Here is an 18,309-nt window from a genome sequence, read left to right as displayed (position 1 = left end):
TTATTTTTTTATTTATAGTGCTCTTTTTGTTTTCTTTTTTTTTTTTGAAATTTCTAAATAAGGTTAAGGCACAGATAACAGACATCCAAGTTCAGTTCCGAAACTGTGTAACGAATTTAACGGCCATTTGAATTCGGCAACACAAGTGGCAATAGCGTGGCGCTGCAATCGATTAATTTCCCATACTAATTTAATTCACCACTTGAAATGTTTCAATTCACCACTGACTGTGACAATATGATATTTGGTGGCGTTAGTGTTGTCATCGTGTATTGGTTTGCAACCTTATTCAAGTAAAGATTCAAATCCTTACACAACTTTCCGAATGAAATTTGTTCTAGCCTGGATGTCTGTTCTCTATGGTTAAGGTGTCGAACTGTTCAGCTTTAGCAAACTCGTAGTCTAAAAAATGTTGTATGAACCTCCAAGGTTTTAATATATTTTATGCAATTAAGTATCATAATTTCTATTTTATACAACTAATTTTAGTATCATAATAGCCAGTTTTTTCGAACTGGTTCATTATGCCACTGAATGAAATGCATAATGAAAAACAGTTGCATAATGCAACTCAAATGAGCTGTATAGTGAATGTATGGAATGTATGAATGCATGAATGTGTGTTGCAAAAGCATGGAAGATTATGAACATTATTCAAAAATTGTCTATTGCCTGCTATATTTGTTGCAGATACTTTCTTCAAAGGAATAATTTCTAAAACCCAATCGTTATCTTAAAACAATCATAAAACATGGTATTTTATATGTAATTTAAATGATTATAACCATGACGCTAATACATATCACCATATCAAAAGATTTCATAGATTGAACCATCCACTTGCATGTCCAAACGAAACCATGTCGGTTCGATACATGAACAAAGCTCAGCATAGCTTGACGGGACGGCACTTGGGTCTGATTACTAAATCAACTCGATTTTCCAAAACAGTTGCTCCTTAATGCTTGTAGCGCCTATCCAACGTAGTACAACAACATATAACCCTCGCTAACCCACCAAACCAACAACTGACGAATCATCGTGATCCATTATGGCAGCGACGCGACGGCGGCGGCCGTCAGCAAGACACGAACCTTGTCGTGGCCGTCCAAATCAAGTCTCTAAAAGCCTGTTAAAAATGTCGAAAATATTTATTAAAACCTAACGCTTACCCGCTGTCTGTTTCTCTCCTTTCACCATGCATGTTGTTGCCCGTGCGGCGGTGCGAAACATGGTCCACCCGCGCTCAACAAATCCGACCAGGTTTGGCCCTGTACGCGTTCTACGGATTCCGCAACAGCTACCAGGAGGTCTACTCCCGCCAGAACGGGTGGACCAAACTCAAATATGTGCGCTGAGGGTCCTGGATCTCCGCCCCTACCGCAACGTCGAACCCAGTCCTCTTCATCAATCCGTCAATCTAGTGAGCAAAAGTGATATTTTCCTTCTGAGAAATTGAGGAATAAGCATGGAAAGATAGTGTTATTAACAAGCTAGGAAAAAAGTGATTATTTATGTATCGAAATGTGAGAGAAAGAAAAACAGTACAGGAAAACCCCAATAAAGGCATTAGTGCATACCATTATTATTTTGAACTAGGTTAAGCGAACTGTAGAAATTTAGATAAGAGAGCCACGAAAATAAAACTTGCCATATGTACAGAAAATATATAGTAGTGAGGTTACGTATATATCGAACGGATAACTTGGCTAATTAGTGACTGCGTTTAGATTATCTTGAATCAATCTGTTGGTTGAGCTTTGCCAACAGTGCTCCAGCTGTGCTGTTGTTTTTGGTCCAAACCAGTAGAGAGTACAGTACTGGCAGAAATAAAATGATCATCCGATAAAAAGACAAATTTGGAAACACCCTGCTGAGCTAATGGACAGTCTTGGAGTTATAACGGTTAAAGCAATGTTCAAGAATTTTGGGCTGTTAAATGTATTTATTCGGCGTATTCAATGCTTCAAGATTCAAGGAGTTTTGGCAAAGGATTCAATCTCTATCTAAGTGATTCAAAAATTTTTTAACAACAAGTAAAACATTCGTTATTAGACAACTGATAATTGAGTAATTTACGAAATATGTATTAAAACTACACGGATCACTTTTTCTGACAGTACTGTAGCTAAAGCATCTAAACATTACATTCACCCATTAAAGAGATAAACAAGCTATCAATGTAGGACACAATCAAAAGACACATTCCTAAAAGTTGAACACAAGCAGATACCTGAAAATGAAATGAAAGAAATCCTCTATACATAAAAAACGGAAAACCACCCGCCATTATTTGTTTTAATTTATTTTAACGAAATCGAAAGTAATAAACCATGAAAGATATTCATTCCGTTCGAGTGGAGGTGGACGCAGACTTGCACTTACGAAACCAGAGGTGGTCGGAGTGTGGACAGGTAGGTAGATCGGTTGATGCGCTCACGTGTTTTAAGGTGTGTGGTTGCGCTAGCTAACGATCGCGTTTCTTGTGGGGAAAATTGCCGAAGATGCGGCGCTGTTTATTGGGTGGTTTAAGTATGTGCGAGTTCTGCTGGACAATGCACTGCCGGATAGTACCGTAAACGGGGATTGAGCCATTACTCTGATACTAAATCGTAATTTCTTTCTAAAATTTCGGTACAGTCAAATCTCCTTAGCCATCTCACACCCAGTGAATCAAAATTCAGTCATCGCACAACAATAATGACAATGTCGCAACCTGTATGTGTTGCGACAATCCACCCAATGCGATATAAGTTTGTCCCAACTTGAAAATAATAGGATAAACATCGTACACCACGAGTTTAGAGATTTTGAAGCCTTGCATAGCGATTTTCGAACGATAACTTCGAGTCGGTAAACACTGCAACTCTGGTAAAGCTCTATCATCAAACAGTTTCGACTTTGGGTTAGTAATAATTGATTATTCACGAGTTGAAAAGTACACAAAAATTCAGCTTCCATTTTGTCTTCAACAAAAAATTTCGAGATCATGTCATTATCTGTTACCCAAGGTTTTTATATATTGTAAGTTTGAGCATGACGTTTAGTTTGTGGAGAAAAGCAGAGGAAGCTAAATTTCAAAGGAATTTGAGGAAGCGGGGGATTTGTTTTCAGAATTTCTCACGGTGAAAAAATAATGGCCGCTCAGCCAGTTTTGACATCTAAGACTACCTTAGAATATGTAAATACCTTGCTGTTACCCAAGCTGTTACCAATAGGGATAAAGAGAAATCGTCGCGCCGTCTTTGTTGCTTGTTTTGTGTCACTTTTGTCTGACAATTCTCTTCACTGCTCACACCCAATCAAGCTGATTTTTTTAAATGCTGTTTCATATTTAAACCTAACAAAACTGTATTTCTTCCAAAAATCTATTGAATTGGTTGGAAGACAGATGAGAAATTATGATGGGCGCGAAGTGGGTGACAGCGTTTTACAGAAGCCTCACCTGTACTACTGAGCATGAGCGTGAGCAATGAGCTTTAGAGTGGGTCATCGTTTATATGGAAACATGAAAAATTCAATGGTATCCCATCAGATCAAAGCTTTGTTGATCCCATTTCAGCACCCAAATAAGTGTGCAAAATTTGGGCACGATCGGTTATGTCTACGTTTTGCGCATCGCGTTTGAAGTTTGTATGGGGTTTTACATGGGAAAACACACTTTTTTGCATTTCTCTCATAACAAGCTCGAATTTTTCTAAAACCATGTAACCGATAAAGTGAAAACATAGCCTAGGGTGTCCTGAAAAACTTTGTCGAAGACCGCGAAGTAATCTGATGCTTATCAAAAAAGTTATTGCCCATTGCGGAGATTTATAGATTTCCGCGCGAAAAAATAATTAGGCTCATTTTCAGCTTCGGTGCATTATAAGTATTTGTTTACAATACAAAAAATATCGCCAAATGTGTACTCAAAAACGTAGCGTAGAATATTTACCAGGACGTGGTCTGTTTTTATATCTATGGGCCCACGCAAGAAAAATCTACGCAACTAATTTCCGCGCAGGAGTCTAAACAGGTGGAATCTCCGCAATATAGCGTTGGCGAAACAGCATTATTTTGTTGCTATTATTATTCCTTTACATGTTACAACATAAACCGCATGCATGTTCGTTGGTTATAACTATTTTCACAAGCATCGGATCGCTTTGCGGTCTTCAACAAAGTTTTTCAGAACATCCTAGGCTATCATTTTACAGTATCGGTTAAAAAGTTTCAGACAAACTTTTTCAACTTATGACAAAAATGCAAAAAAGTATGTTTTCCCATACAAAATCCCATACAAATTTCAATTGCAATGCGCAAAATGTAGACGCAACCAATCGTGCTCAAATTTTGCACAGATATTCAGGACCCGAAACGGAACCAAAAAAGCTTTGATCTGAGAAAACGGTTCCAATGACCCACACTAATGAGCATAGATCATCGCTTCCCAACCTTGGCTCTCGCGATCCCCCAGTCTGTTGTCCCGCTTTTCGTACAATAATCACAGTGTGCCTGCAAGCAGTTGGGGGTGGCGAAATGAAGGTTGGGAAACCGTCGCATAGATGAATGTACAATTCGTAGTTGCTACTCCGTGATTGACCAGAATAATCGCAATTGTTCAGGGAAATAACAAACGGAGCTTGGGAATAGCCAGAGAAGAGAAGGCCATCCCCGAAGTCAGATATTGATAAATATTTCATGCTGTTGGTCGCGACACCTAGCGGTTGAAGTCACACTTTTTACACGGAAAATTTCAACCGTGTTGACACGAGATAGCAAAGTATTTCGGAGGCAGGAAGGGAAGGAATATTAGTATGACGTGCTTTGCTACTGGAGACCAAGCCCACCTCATCTTCTCTATGACTGTCACGGAAAGGGATTTTTGGGATTTTTGTGAGTGGGGAAGGTGATAAGCCACATGTTCTGAATTCAATTTGGTAAGTGATGTGATGCATGCAACCTCTTTTGGGAGCTTCCATAAATGACGTTGCTTTTTTCAAGCGATTTTAACCCACCCCCCTTCCCCCTCGTAGCATTTCTCACAAATTCGATTACCTCCTCCTATAAGTGACGTAGCTTGGTGAACCTACCACCACCCCCCCCCCCCTCCTCTTCAACAAAAAAAAAACATGTTAAAATGCAAAAAAAAAACTCGAAACTTAGTTCTGATTTCAATTATAACTGATATGTTTAGCGAATGTTATGAAAAACCAACAATAACACATGAAAATATGAGCCTTCTTCTGAGTTCCTTGTGAGATTTCTGATTTTTTCTAAGGTTTTTCTATGAGTAAATCCATAGCTCAGGAGTTCTTTCAATGTTTTCTTTTCCTCTTTTTCCCCAGGAGTTTCTTCGGACATCTCTCCAAAGATTTCAACCGGATTTTCTTTTGAGATTTCATCAGTACCGGAAACAGGGGTCAAATTGAGCTTCGGGTCGAAATTGATCACACGTTTTTCCGTTAGAAAAAGCATATTTTTTAATATTTTCCATTCAAGTATCGTGCTGTAGGAATCAGATAGTAAACGATATTTGCAAGAAAGCTCTTAAAAATTGCTTTATCCACATGAAAAACGACTGATCAATTTCAATCAGGAGATCAATTTGACCCCGGTTTACGGTATTTGTTTCTGGGTTTCCTATAGAAGTTTTTTCCTGGATTCCTCCAGAAGTTCCATCTGGTTTTCCTTCAGGAATTCCTTCCAGAATTCGCTCAGATTTTCCGGCAGTCTGTCAAAACCTCTCCTGGAGTTGCTAACTGGGATTCCTCCGGAAGTTCTATTTCGGATTCCTTCAGGAATTCCACCCTGGATTCTTCTAGGATTTTCATCTGGGATTTATCCAGGACTTTTTTCCCAGGACTCCTCCAGGAACCCAATCCCAATCCTCCCCTCCCATGGTTCCTTCTGGAATTCCTCCAGGGTTTTCTTTCTCAGATTACACCAGGAGTGTTAGCTGGATATTTTCCGGGATTCCCCAAAAGTTATTTTCGGGATTTCTCCAGACATTTTTATTTTTTTTTTATCGATATTAACGAGATTTTTAGCCCTAGGCTAGTTCATCTCGGGACCCACGCTTTACTTCCCTTCCGAAGGAAGAACTCACATTTTACGAGTTTGTCGGGAGTGGGATTCGATCCCAGGTCCTCGGCGTGATAGTCAAGTGCTCTAACCATCACACCAGGTCCGCTCCACTCCAGACATTTTTTCCTAGATTTCTCCCGTGTTTTCTTCGGAAATTGAACCAGAAGTTCCTTCTAAGACTCTATAAATAGCTGCTTCTGATATTCTTTCAGGATTTTATTCGAGATTTCTCTAAAAGTTCCATCTAGAATTGCTCTAGGAGCTCCTAGATTCCCTTTGAAATTTCTCTATGATTTATTTTCAGGAATCTTGGAGCTCCTTCTAAAATTCCTCTGGAAGTTCCTTCAGGAATTCCTTCTGCGATTCCTCCAGCTACTTTTGGTATGTTTTCAGAAGTTTTTTTTTTCAGGGATTTTCAAAAGGAATTCCTGTGGAAATGTTCTCGTCCTCCTGTTAGGAACTGATTTAGGATATCCAGAAGTAAAACCAAGAGAAATTCCAATAAAAATGTTTCTTCGGCAATTTTAGAAATTGTTGGAGGAACTCTTCAAGAAGGCCCTGTAGAAATTATGGAATAATACCATAAGAAAATCCATAAAAAAATCCTTAAAAAAATCCTTGAGAAGTAACACTCATAAATGATTTCCATTGAAAACATTTGAAAGAATTTAAGAAAAAAATCCCAGAAGGAGTTTCTGCAAAACTCCTAATAATGCATGTAAAAATTTGATAAATTAGGTACCTAAAAAAAATCAATAGGCTTAGTAGAAAGCTACTCTCCGATCAGCTTCTCTCAACGCCCACGCCCATATAAAGTGACCGGAAGAATCAGAGTCTTGTACAACGCGAGTTTTGTCTTCGTTTGCAGCATACGGAACTCGCATACGGAAGCATACGGTTTCGCAGACCGAAAAAGGCCCGATTCGCAGCTGCAATCCGTCTTTTCACCTCGTGAGTAACATCATTATCGCACGTTACTAGAGTACCAAGATAAACAAATTCGTCCACAGCATCAACATTTCACCACCTAGCACCACTACCACGGCCGGACCGACGTTGACCACCAGCAATCATGTACTTGGCCTTTGTGGTGTTAATCGTTAGTTCAATACTCGCAGTCTCCCTTTTAAAAGGTATGAACGCCTCTTCTTCGGCCCGACGGTCGATCCCGATAATGTCGCTACCATCCGCGAAACCCAGGAGCATATTCGACTTCGTGACAATGGTTCCGCTCCTTTGCACACCAGCTCTCCTTGTCGCTCCTTCCAGCACGATGTTGAACAGTAAGTTCGAAAGAGCATCAGCCCGTCTAAGGTTACGAACGATGACGAAATTTCATCCACAACCCGTACACTTGATTTCGAACCGTCAAGCGTCGCACGAACCAGTCTAATCAGCTTCGCCGGAAAACCATGTTCGATCATAATCTGCCATAATTCATTTTTTTTTCACTGAATCGTACGCCGCCTTGAAATCAATAAACAGATGATAGGTCTGCAAGTTGTACTCCCGAAAATTATCGAGAATCTGCCGCAGGGTGAACATCTGATCCGTCGTTGATCGGCCCTCACGAAAACCCGTCTGATATTCGCCGACAAAGGACTCCTGAATCGGCCTCAGCCAGTTAAACAGAATTCCGGACAAAATTTTGTACGCTGAAAATGAGACCATCCAACCAACTAGCAGGCAGTTATTCCTCTTTCCAAGTATTCAATATAATACGGTGTAAGAGTTTATACAGCTACCGTGCTTGAGAAGTTCGTCCTTCCCAGCAGCCTTATTGTTCTTCTTCAGCCCTCTAATGGCTGTCTTGACCTCGTCTAGCGTAGGAGGTTCCGCAGCTTGTCCGTCGTCATCGATTCGAATTCTGTCTGTCGCTATTCCATTCCCACCGTTCAACAATTCCTCGCAGTGCTCTCTGCATCCCATTGTTTTGCCTGTCAGCGAATTTCCTTCACGGTCGTTGCACATGGCGGGAGGAGGCGCTGTTTTTTCTCCGCACGCCATTGTCAGTTTCGTAAAACCTCCGCATATCATTCTGCTCCGTACTTTCTTGCGCCTGAGCAATCACATTTTCCTCATGGTATTTTTTTCTTTCTGCGGTGGATTCATTTTTCGGCTGCTCACGTTTCCCTATATCGCTCCCTGCTCTGCCGGGTCCCAGACACCAGCATCCGGCTTCTGGCGACATTCTTCTCATCCGTTACCCGAATACCGTGTGCACGCGAGCGCACTGCGACGGAACGCGAAATTTCTGCGACCGACGAGCCCGAGCTATCACATTTCACTCAGAAGCCTCATATGCACTACTCTTCATGAAAGACCATATAATACTGATGAAATATAGCATGTATTTTGGAATTAATCGCTTTTTATCCTTCCCTGCTAATCGCTTATGCGGCGCAAGTCTATTTCAGCCGGCACGCACATCTTTTCATTGGTATTTCGTCTCATTTTCATCAAGTAAGGGTTGTAAGTTGAAACAAATTAGGTTCCTACCCTCCCCATTGCTAGGAGCAACTATGACCAAGGACCATAAGAGAAAAATATCAGATTCTGTATTGATGAAGTACGAACCCATTTTATCTCGCACAAAAAATAACTAATATGAAACAAAAACGTCCTTTTTCATGTTTTTTAAAGATTTATTGCGTTAAAGAAACATGGCTACATCCTCATTATCTATCTATATATATAAAAATGAGTTTGAAGTCCCTTTGAGGCAACAAAACTCAAGAACGGGTGGACCGATCAACATGACTCTTGCACGGTTCGATTCGGTTTCTTGGTGGCTGTGTTTATATGTATAAAAAGTTATGAAAATCAACTTAAAAGAAGACCAATTGCAAAATTATTGAAATTCTTATGAGCGGGGAAGAAGTTCAAAGCGATCACAATAAACCAATCTAGAGTGCGGTGCCAAAATGAGCCCACAACAGTTGTCAAACAATCACAACCAAAATGGCAGTACAACGTCTGCCGGGACAGCTAGTCACTTATAAAACATGTTTGTTTCCCTATAATAGTAAAAAAGGGGTCAGAATTTTACGTTTTTGCCTTTCTCGTACACTAAGTGTACTGGAAAGGCTATATGTTCACTCCAAAAATGACTTTTTGATAGAAGGCCCGGAGGGTCGAGTCACATATACCAATCAACTCAGCTCGACGAATTGAGGTGATGTCTGTGTGTGTGTGTATGTATGTGTGTGTGTGTGTATGTATGTGTGTGTGTATGTGTGTGTACAAAAAAAACTCACATCACTTTTTGGCAGTAAACCTCAACCTATTTTAATGACCAACGGTTCATTCGACGCGGAATCTGGTCCCATTGTTTCCTATTGAAAATGGTTCGGATCGGTCCTGCCGTTCCGGAGTCATGGCCATTTAGGTGTTCCGAATCGGTACCTCAGGAAGGGGCCAGATATGAACACGCTACAAACCCATTCATGCGACACATCAAACCACGGCACTTTCGAAAACATGATGATCGTTAAACAGGAAAATAGTCTCGGGCCATATCTGAACCGGTAGTGTTCCGGAACCGGTTCCGGGTGACCCGCCGGAAGTGGCCAAATATGAAAGTGAACCAAACCCTTCATGCGACACATCAAACAGCGGATTTTTCAATAACCTGATAAACAGTAGGCAGGAAAACATTCTCAGACCATATCTGAACCGGTAGTATTCCGGAACCGGTTCTGGGTGTTCCGCCGGAACTGGCTAAATATGAAAGTGAACCAAACCCATGCATGCGATACATCAAACAGCGGCTTTTTCGATAGCCTGATGAACAGAAGGCAGGAAAATATTCTCGGATCATATCTGAACCGGTAGTGTTCCGGAACCGGTTCCGGGTGATCCGCCGGATGTGGCCAAAGATGAATGTGAACCAAAGCCATACATGCGACACATCAAACAGCGGATTTTTCGATAACCTGATAAACAGTAGGCAGGAAAACATTCTCAGACCATATCTGAACCGGCAGTATTCCGGAACCGGTTCTGGATGTTCCGCCGGAAGTGGCTAAATATGAAAGTGAACCTAACCCATGCAAGCGATACAACAAACAGCGGCTTTTTCGATAGCCTGATGAACAGTGGGCAGGGAAACATTCTCAGACCATATCGGAACCGGTAGTGTTACTGAACCGGTTCCAGATGTCACGACGGTTAATAAAAGAGAATAGTTTCAGATCATATTTGGATCAACCGATAGAGTTCCGGAACCGGTTCCGGTGTCCCGCTGGAAGTGGTCAAATGTAGTAGATTTCGAAACCCATGCCTGCGGCACATTAAACAGCGGCTTTTTAAATAACGTGATGAACGATTAGTCAGAAAATAGGCTCAGACCACAACGAAGATCTTTATAAAGGCTACCGATAGTGTTCCAGGACCGATCTAGGGTGTCCAGCCGGAAGTGGCCAAATGCCAAAAAGAACCAAACCTGTGCATGCGACACATCGAACGGCGGTCTTTTTTTAAACCATGAGGAACGATTAGCAAGAAAATAGGCGCAGACCACAATAGAGGCTACCGATAGTGATGCAAAACCAGCATTGGGTGCTTCCTAGGGTGCTTCGCAGGAACTTCAAAAATGAACAAAGTCAATGCAAGCGATAAATATGTGTAAGAAAACAAAATCTTGACTGAACTAAGGCCACATACATACAGACGTCTTACTCTACTCACTCTCCATCGTCCTTGTTTTCAACGGTTGAAACAAATATGTATTAATCGTTGTTGCTTGTTTGACATCTACTCACTACCAACATCAAGCCGCAGTGAAACGCAACCTGATTAGCATTTGGCGATTATTTTTTTTCGTAACGATGAATATAATAGCAATACACATCAAATAATTTTGTAATTTCCAGGCGCGTAATTTCTGGCGATGTATCCATTTCCGAACGTAATCTCACTCGGATACATCGTTTTCCAACAATTATCACACTCACCATGTGCACCGTCGTTGGCACCGGAAAGTGTCAACAAACCCATTCCAGCAGATACCTAGAAGCAGTATCATATTTATCACCCACCATGTACTCGGTGAAATAGCCCGAGAGGTAAGGGATATGCCTCGCAATCAACAGATCTGTGTACGAATCCATGCCAATATTTTACTTATATATGATTCATCAATCGTTCCGGTTCTAGCGATTGCTAGACTCACTTTCAAGCTACGGCGGATAATTTACTGTGTGGAAAGGATGTAATTTGTACATCAGTTTTACGACGCGACTGATGTGCAGCGAAAGTGATGTGATATCACAAGATTTTTTTTGCTGTGTATGTTACGAATGATATGTCTGTTTGTCTGTACTCAAGCAATCTCATCAAATCACTGAGGTGTAAAAATATACAGTAGGATAGGTCAACGTTATATGAGAAAATTATCACATTAACCCCGGAGAAAGTTTTTTCAATCCTCTTTTCCGTCTAAAACTACTGGGAATTTTTTTATGGGATTTAGTATGGGCAATTTCACTTGCTTGCATTTTTTGTCAAATTTTACATGAATTTTGTAACCTATGATGATAAAATATAGCCTAAAGTGTGAAGAAAAAACTATGTCGAAGACCGTAAAGCAGGGCTGTCCAACATATGGCCCGCGGAATCGATGAATGAAACTTGGCCCAAGGATTGAAATATTTGAAGATATTTCATATTTAAATAAAATTTAATATTAAAAATAAACTCGAAATAGGTAGAGTGTTTTGTTAAAAATTTTCAAAGATTAAAAAATTTAAATACATAAATTTAAAAATTTTTAACTTGAAAGGTACAGCCAAATTTGAAGCAGAATTTCAGCAAAATTAACTGAATTTCAGAAAAACGTTGCTGCTGAACAGCAGAGTTTACTGAACGAATCAGGAAAGTTTGCTGAATTTCAGCAAATTGTTTGCTGCAACCTGCAGTTCGGCAAAATTCAGAAAAAAAGTATTCAGGGTGATTTTTGCAAAACAATCAAGAATTCTTGCTCACATTTTATGACCCAAATGATGTCAGTGTTGTGGTTTGCCGTGAGAACGTGTAATCAGATGTACAAAATTTCACTGTTGCATTCGTGCTTTCGAAATTTGATGTCGAAATTTAATGTCTGGCCCGTCGACTGGTATGGAGTATCACTTGTGGCCCGCGGCCACGAAAGGTTGGGCAGGCCTGCCGTAAAGTCATCTGTGATTGTGAAAGACGTTATATCCTAGCTTGTAATTATCGTCTTGATGTTGATCGGTCTTCAGTGATAGTGAAGGTGCTCAAGCAGTCAACTGAAAATTCTGATATTTTTCAGCCCAGTCTATACGTTTAACGTAACGTCGGAATATGTTCAATTAATAAATTTCCCAATTTTATTAAAATTATTGCTTTTCTAAATAAGGTATTCTCAGGATTCAGGAACAGTTCGCATTACGTTGACGGAAAGATCATGCTTCGGAATGATGGCCCTAGCACAGAAACTAGCTTAACAAACAATAGTAGAAGATTCCAAAAACAGGACCGAATTCTAAACCGCCCGATAGGTAGGAGATTGTCCACATCACGACGGTTTCAAACCGAACGGACTCAATAAATACCAAAACTTCCGTATGACATTTTTAAGTTAGACTAGGCCATCTTGACTAGGAAACCTTGACCGATTGAACCCTTGAAAAGGCGCCATACAGATCGAAACGTCGGAAAAAATCATAAACTAGTGTTTTCGATTCCCCCAAAAGGCTGAAGCCAACATTCTGAAGCAAAATCATCCCAGTCGTATCCCAACCAAGGAATGATCATGAGTACATGTTCGACGAGAAAGGCACTAACACCACTAGGTGGATTAATCTGGTTTTTATGTGTAATTTTAATATAAATGACATTTTCGAAGAAACAAGCCCGAGTTGACGTTACTTGAAAATGTATTACCATATCATCGCAAAAATAAAATTGTTTATCTCTTCAATCCATCTGGCATAGCATTTGGGATGGAAACTCAATATTTAACCTTTTGGACTCTTTTTAGCTACCGTGGAATAAAAGACATGTTTCCTGCGTGCCGGGGTAAGTGGAGTTTAGTGCACAGCACCGTACTACTAGACGTATAAAAACAAGTACAAAGAGACGTTTCCTTAAACTGTATGCTATATTTCATCAGCATTATGTGGTTCTTTGCTACATGCATTTTGAAAATATGAATTTGTATTTTGTATGAGAACATATTATTGGACACGGTGTACTTACAAGAAAAGTTCTAATGTCTTTGTGGAAAAAAAATGAATCTAGTACAATGAACGTAGCTAGAAATCGTTGTGGTGCCCGCTTCAGTCAATTAGTAGCAGCGATCCAGTTTGTAGTTCTAGTTGAAAACGATATTAAAAGGAATTATCAAACGTGAAACGCACTTTTTGCGAATGTTCTCATGGCATCAGATGACGAATATTAGGTTGAAATAGGGTACTGGACGTACTTTTTCCCAGGGCATGTATTTTGACCCATCTTAGGAATTCCATAACATTTATCATATAATCTCTACAAAATCTTGGCAAAGGATTATTGGAAGTTTTAGTATTAATTTGCAAGATTTTATAGAGATTATATGATAAATGTAATGAAATTCCCAAGGTGGGCCAAAATACATGCCCTGGGCCAAAATATGTCCAGTAGGCCTGTCCAGCTTTTCAAAAATGTTCTCTGATTCTCAAGTCCACCTCCATATTTTGATTGGCATCCTAAAAGAAGTAACAGGTCAAAATTTCAGCCAAATTCATTGAAATTAAGAGGTGCATCAAATCAATTTTGTGTTTTTCGACTATATACGAACTTCAAAAAATCATAACTACACTAAAACATGTCAAAACTTAATTCTTTAGAATGTGTATTTATCACATTTGTGATCAGAGAAACCTTAAAAAGTTGATTTTTTGATAGATTTTGTTCTGGAACACCCTAATATACGTAATAAGTTGAATTTTTCAAAACGGCATCATATTCTCCAATGTTTTTTGGTTATTAGCTTCTTTGATACCAATGCTGTAGGAGTTGAGCAAAAAATATTAAAATTCGGGAAAGCCAAATGTGGCCTAAAAAATAGCTTTTTGGAGGCAATCACGCTGTGGCGCGAAATTGTACTGCACCTAGTAGCTTTGCTTCCTTGTAGTTTGCCTTGGCTACAAGCGTGATGACAGGTGTTGGCTACAGGCCCCTGACACGGCCTATATCAATGCATTGGAATCATGGTAGACAGGATGTCCTGGGCGCTAATAAATAGCGCCCACTGTCAAATGCAAAAACATCAACAATTTTTTGTTTAACGTTTATTTTGGTTTGTTGATCAGTTTTTGGAATGATTTTTTCCACCTGTTATGATCACAAAACAATTCAAACTCGCTTTAATATTAATGTACGGTAAGAGGAGCATGCGATTAGTTGAATAAAGCAACCCAACAAACACGCATGGTCCACTGCACGAATTTATTCTGGCCTGCTTACTCTCACACGAAATTTGACGTTTGAGAGGTGCCGACACCGCTCAAACGTCAAATTTCGTTTGAGAGTAAGCAGGCCAGAATAAATTCGTGCAGTGGACCATTGTGAATGTGATTTCGTGTGTGGCTCACAACATCAAACAAAAGCTGCGTTTGTTGATTACACGCTCGTTTCAATTTGCACGAATATGAGTATAAGGCAGTTAGATGTAGGCTACGATATATTTCATTCATGCCAGGGGCCTGGTTGGCTATCATATCAGTGCTGACGCGATGCCACTTTTTGCGCGCCAAAGCGTGATTGCACCAGAAAAGCTAGTTTTTAGGCCACATTTGGCTTTCACGAATTTTGGTAATTTTTGCTCAACTCCTTCAGCATTGGTGTCAAAGAAACAAATAACCAAAAAACATTGGAGAATATGATGCCGTATTGAAAAATTCCAACTTATTACGTATACTAGGGTGTTCCAGAACGAAATCTATCAGAAAATCAACTTTTCAAGGTTTTTCTGATTACAAATGTGATAATTACACATGTTTCTTTCATTTTTATTGGCACACGTTGTTTGAAGAAGTTGTAGCAAACAAGTACAGCTTTCAATTTCTGCCGGAAGAATTAAGTTTTGATAAGTTTTAGTGTAGTTAAGATTTTTTGAAGTTCAAAAATAGTCGAAAAACGCAAAACTGATTTGATGCACCTCTTAATTTCAATGGATTTGGCTGAAATTATGACCAGTCACTTCTTTTAGGATGCCAATCAAAATATGGGGGTGGACTTGAGAATCAGAGAACATTTTTGAAAAGCTGGACAGGCCTACTGTCCAGTACCCTACTTTTGGAAACTCCAGGTAAATTTAAACTGTAAATCTTCAAAAATTTCTAGAAAAAAATTGAGCGCAGTCGTTCCATGGAGTAGTTTTTGAAGAAGTTGCAGGCGAAATTTTATGGAACATTGAAATTTTAATAAAAACCATTGAAGTTTTTTTTTAAATCAATGATAAGTCCCAGTTATAATTCATGACTTCATTTATAATAAAATATCTTGTCAAATCACAAGAAATTGCGAAAGTTTTTCAATTTTCAAACTTCGATACTTTTCTTCACACATTACTTATATTATCGCGCTTATATTTTATTAGAGTGCAGTGGCGTTCGTACGCACGCAAGGCATACAGCCGCAGGGACATTCGCAAGGCAAAACAAAATAAAATATGTTCCCGCCAAAAAAAGCACATGGGTTTCGCAAAGTGGCAGATGTTTTTGAATGTATTTGTGATGAACGGCAAGAGTGGCAGTGAAATAATTGTCCTTGCTGCCAAACCCCATGTGCGAAATGAAACTCGATTGGCTCGGTATCGGAATTTGGAAGGGTACGTTTTATTGGCGAAAAGATACAACCCAGATAATCAGTAATCGTATCAGATGTTGCATAAGATGATAAAGTGGAGGTCATATGGCGTGATTGCCTCCATTTAGGCGCATGTAAAATGTACGCATATTGCCTCCACTTTATCATCTTATGTAACATCCAATACGGCGCCATTTTTGACGTAGTTGGGGGGTGAAGTTTTTCAAAATAGGACAAAATGATATTATTTAGCTAATTGTACTAGTTTTCACGTAAATATGTCTGGAGTGCATGAATAGTCCATTTTACGAGCCGGTTTTATGAATGAAATTTTGACAGGAGGTAGCGTCCAAATCCGTGAAAAGAAATATCATCATCAACATTGTTGTCACTTCGTAAAATGGCTCATTGCGTCGATTTTGTTCAAATTAAGTAAACTGAGTAAACTAAGTAAACTAAGGACAGGTTTCAAGACAGGACTAATTAACTGTCAAGAAGCTAGTACACAACCCAGCACATCATTGATTCTGAAAGGCCTTTTCCCCCTAACTACGACATAAGTTGGCGCGTATGTTGCTAAGTAAAACAAACCCTGGAATACAGCAACCAAACAAACAAACCCTGACCCCCCCACCCTAAACCCGGCTCTGTGAATAGCCCTCCATATCTGGAATTTTGTTGTATCGTCACATCTAAAATCGCCACCGGACATAGGTGACTTACTAGGGCTGTGAACCGTTTCGCTTGTTCGTTTAACTTTTAGTTAAAATTTGACACTACGATAGTTATTTTGCACTCGGTTAAAAAAAACCCCCTACTCCCGACCAGTGTTAGTTTTGACAGTTCGATAGTTACTTTTTGTTCACAATGATTTGGCTGCGTGCTTTATTTTGTTCCAAATAACTACACGTCTGTCAAATTTCAATTGGGTTCTTTAGGGATATTCAGATTATTGCATAATCGGATTCTCCGCCCAAAAATTATTCGAAATCCAAAATTTCATCATTTTTGGTGCCCGGAAAGTATTTTTAAAATGCATTTAAAGTTTGTATGGGGAAAATTTTTTGTTCGGGGCGAACTGTCACTTTATCGATTGAACTGTCATTCTATCCACAAAAATTAAAACTGTTTTGTTTATTAATTATCAAAACAAAGGAATTGGAACGCAATAAAATCACCTCATACTCAGAAAAATGAGCTCTTTCGATTAGGCTAAAGAAAATGGCAATATTTAATTCACTAAACAACCCAATTGGGCTGCCGTCGTATACGACTGTAGATATTTTATTAACTTTTCGACGGCAAATAACTATCGAAGTGTCAAATTTTAACAAAAAGTTAAACGAACATGTGAAATGGTTCACAGCCTAGGTAACACGGCGACGCGAGTTCGGTTTACAAGTTTATTGAAACCGTGAATACTTCCACGAGTGAATTGGCATTTTTTCATTCGCGTGCCGATTTAGCGCGGTACCACCCTACCAGACGAAGAAGCAGCATTTTTTCATAAGGCAAGCAACCGTGCGACTCCATTAGCTTGTTTCTAATCAACCAGAAATAGTGCCTAACCGGGAGCCTCCATTCTATAGCGGTGAACTGTAAATACACGGTCAGAAAATTCACACAAAACTGAGCTAAACTAGAACAGCTCAAAAAATGAGTAAATTGCATTTCCAGCGATAGCGCTGGCCCAAGTGCGAAAATCTCATCAGTTTAAGCCGTATAGTATTCTTGATGATGAGAAGAACTTTATACGGCTTAAACCAGTTCTATTTTTGCACTTGGGCTAGCGCTATCGCTGGAAATGCAATTTACTCATTTTTTGAGCTGTTCTAGTTTAGCTCAGTTTTGTGTGAATCTTACTCATTTTAGAGTAACTTTTTCTTAGCGTGTACACCACAATGTAAAAGCGACGAACCTGTTAGCGAAGTTAGTGAGCTCTCTCTCTCAGTCAAATGGCAGGAGATTTTCAGCCTACTTTGATCCTAGGAATAAATTCGTATCTTCATACTACATACTACATACTAATAGGATAGGACATTAGCAGCCTTCTAGTCGAGCTATTCGTCATCTGAAAAATCATCGAAGATCTTGTGGTCCCATCGAGGCTGCCAAAAGTGAAGCGCAATGTAGCGGTACTTAAATCTATGGTATCATTCTCACGTTCAACAGTACGCCATTTTTGACTCGATACTTTTAAATTTGAATGAGATTATGTTCATGCGCTGGATTTCGTAAATCACATAACCATGTTTTCCTCACGTAACTTCTAAAAAGAATGTATGAAAAATGCTTAATTTTCTTCTTCAAAAAATTATAACTCGACAATGGTTTGTTGCATTGAAATTGTGTCTTATTGAAGATGTTTGAGGATGTTGAGAATATTTGAAGGACTTTAAGAAATAAAATACACTGACAGTAATATTT

At 39.4% G+C, this 18,309-nt stretch overlaps 1 protein-coding gene and 1 long non-coding RNA gene across 4 annotated transcripts in view; both read left to right on the top strand.

Moving 5' to 3' along the window:
* The window catches only part of LOC109623253 (cationic amino acid transporter 2), a 74,468-nt gene extending 72,231 nt beyond the window's left edge, over nucleotides 1-2,237 (top strand). For 2 of the 3 annotated variants that reach the window (XM_062842660.1, XM_062842659.1), the window contains exon 8: nucleotides 1,264-2,236. Coding sequence is in view for 1 of the 3 variants with exons in the window: in XM_062842661.1 (XP_062698645.1) it covers nucleotides 1,264-1,358 (95 nt within the window). In the remaining 2 variants the exon portion in view is untranslated. Of the gene's footprint in view, nucleotides 1-1,263 lie in introns of all 3 variants that reach the window. The other variant, XM_062842661.1, reaches the window with a different exon arrangement.
* The window catches only part of LOC134284183 (uncharacterized), a 531,430-nt gene that overhangs the window by 394,069 nt on the left and 119,052 nt on the right, over nucleotides 1-18,309 (top strand). The window lies entirely within an intron of this gene.

The sequence above is a fragment of the Aedes albopictus genome, chromosome 3 (assembly GCF_035046485.1).
Source record: "Aedes albopictus strain Foshan chromosome 3, AalbF5, whole genome shotgun sequence".
Taxonomy (NCBI): domain Eukaryota; kingdom Metazoa; phylum Arthropoda; class Insecta; order Diptera; family Culicidae; genus Aedes; species Aedes albopictus.
The sequence above is the reverse complement of the archived record's forward strand: the minus strand, read 5'-3'. Positions and strand labels throughout refer to the sequence as shown.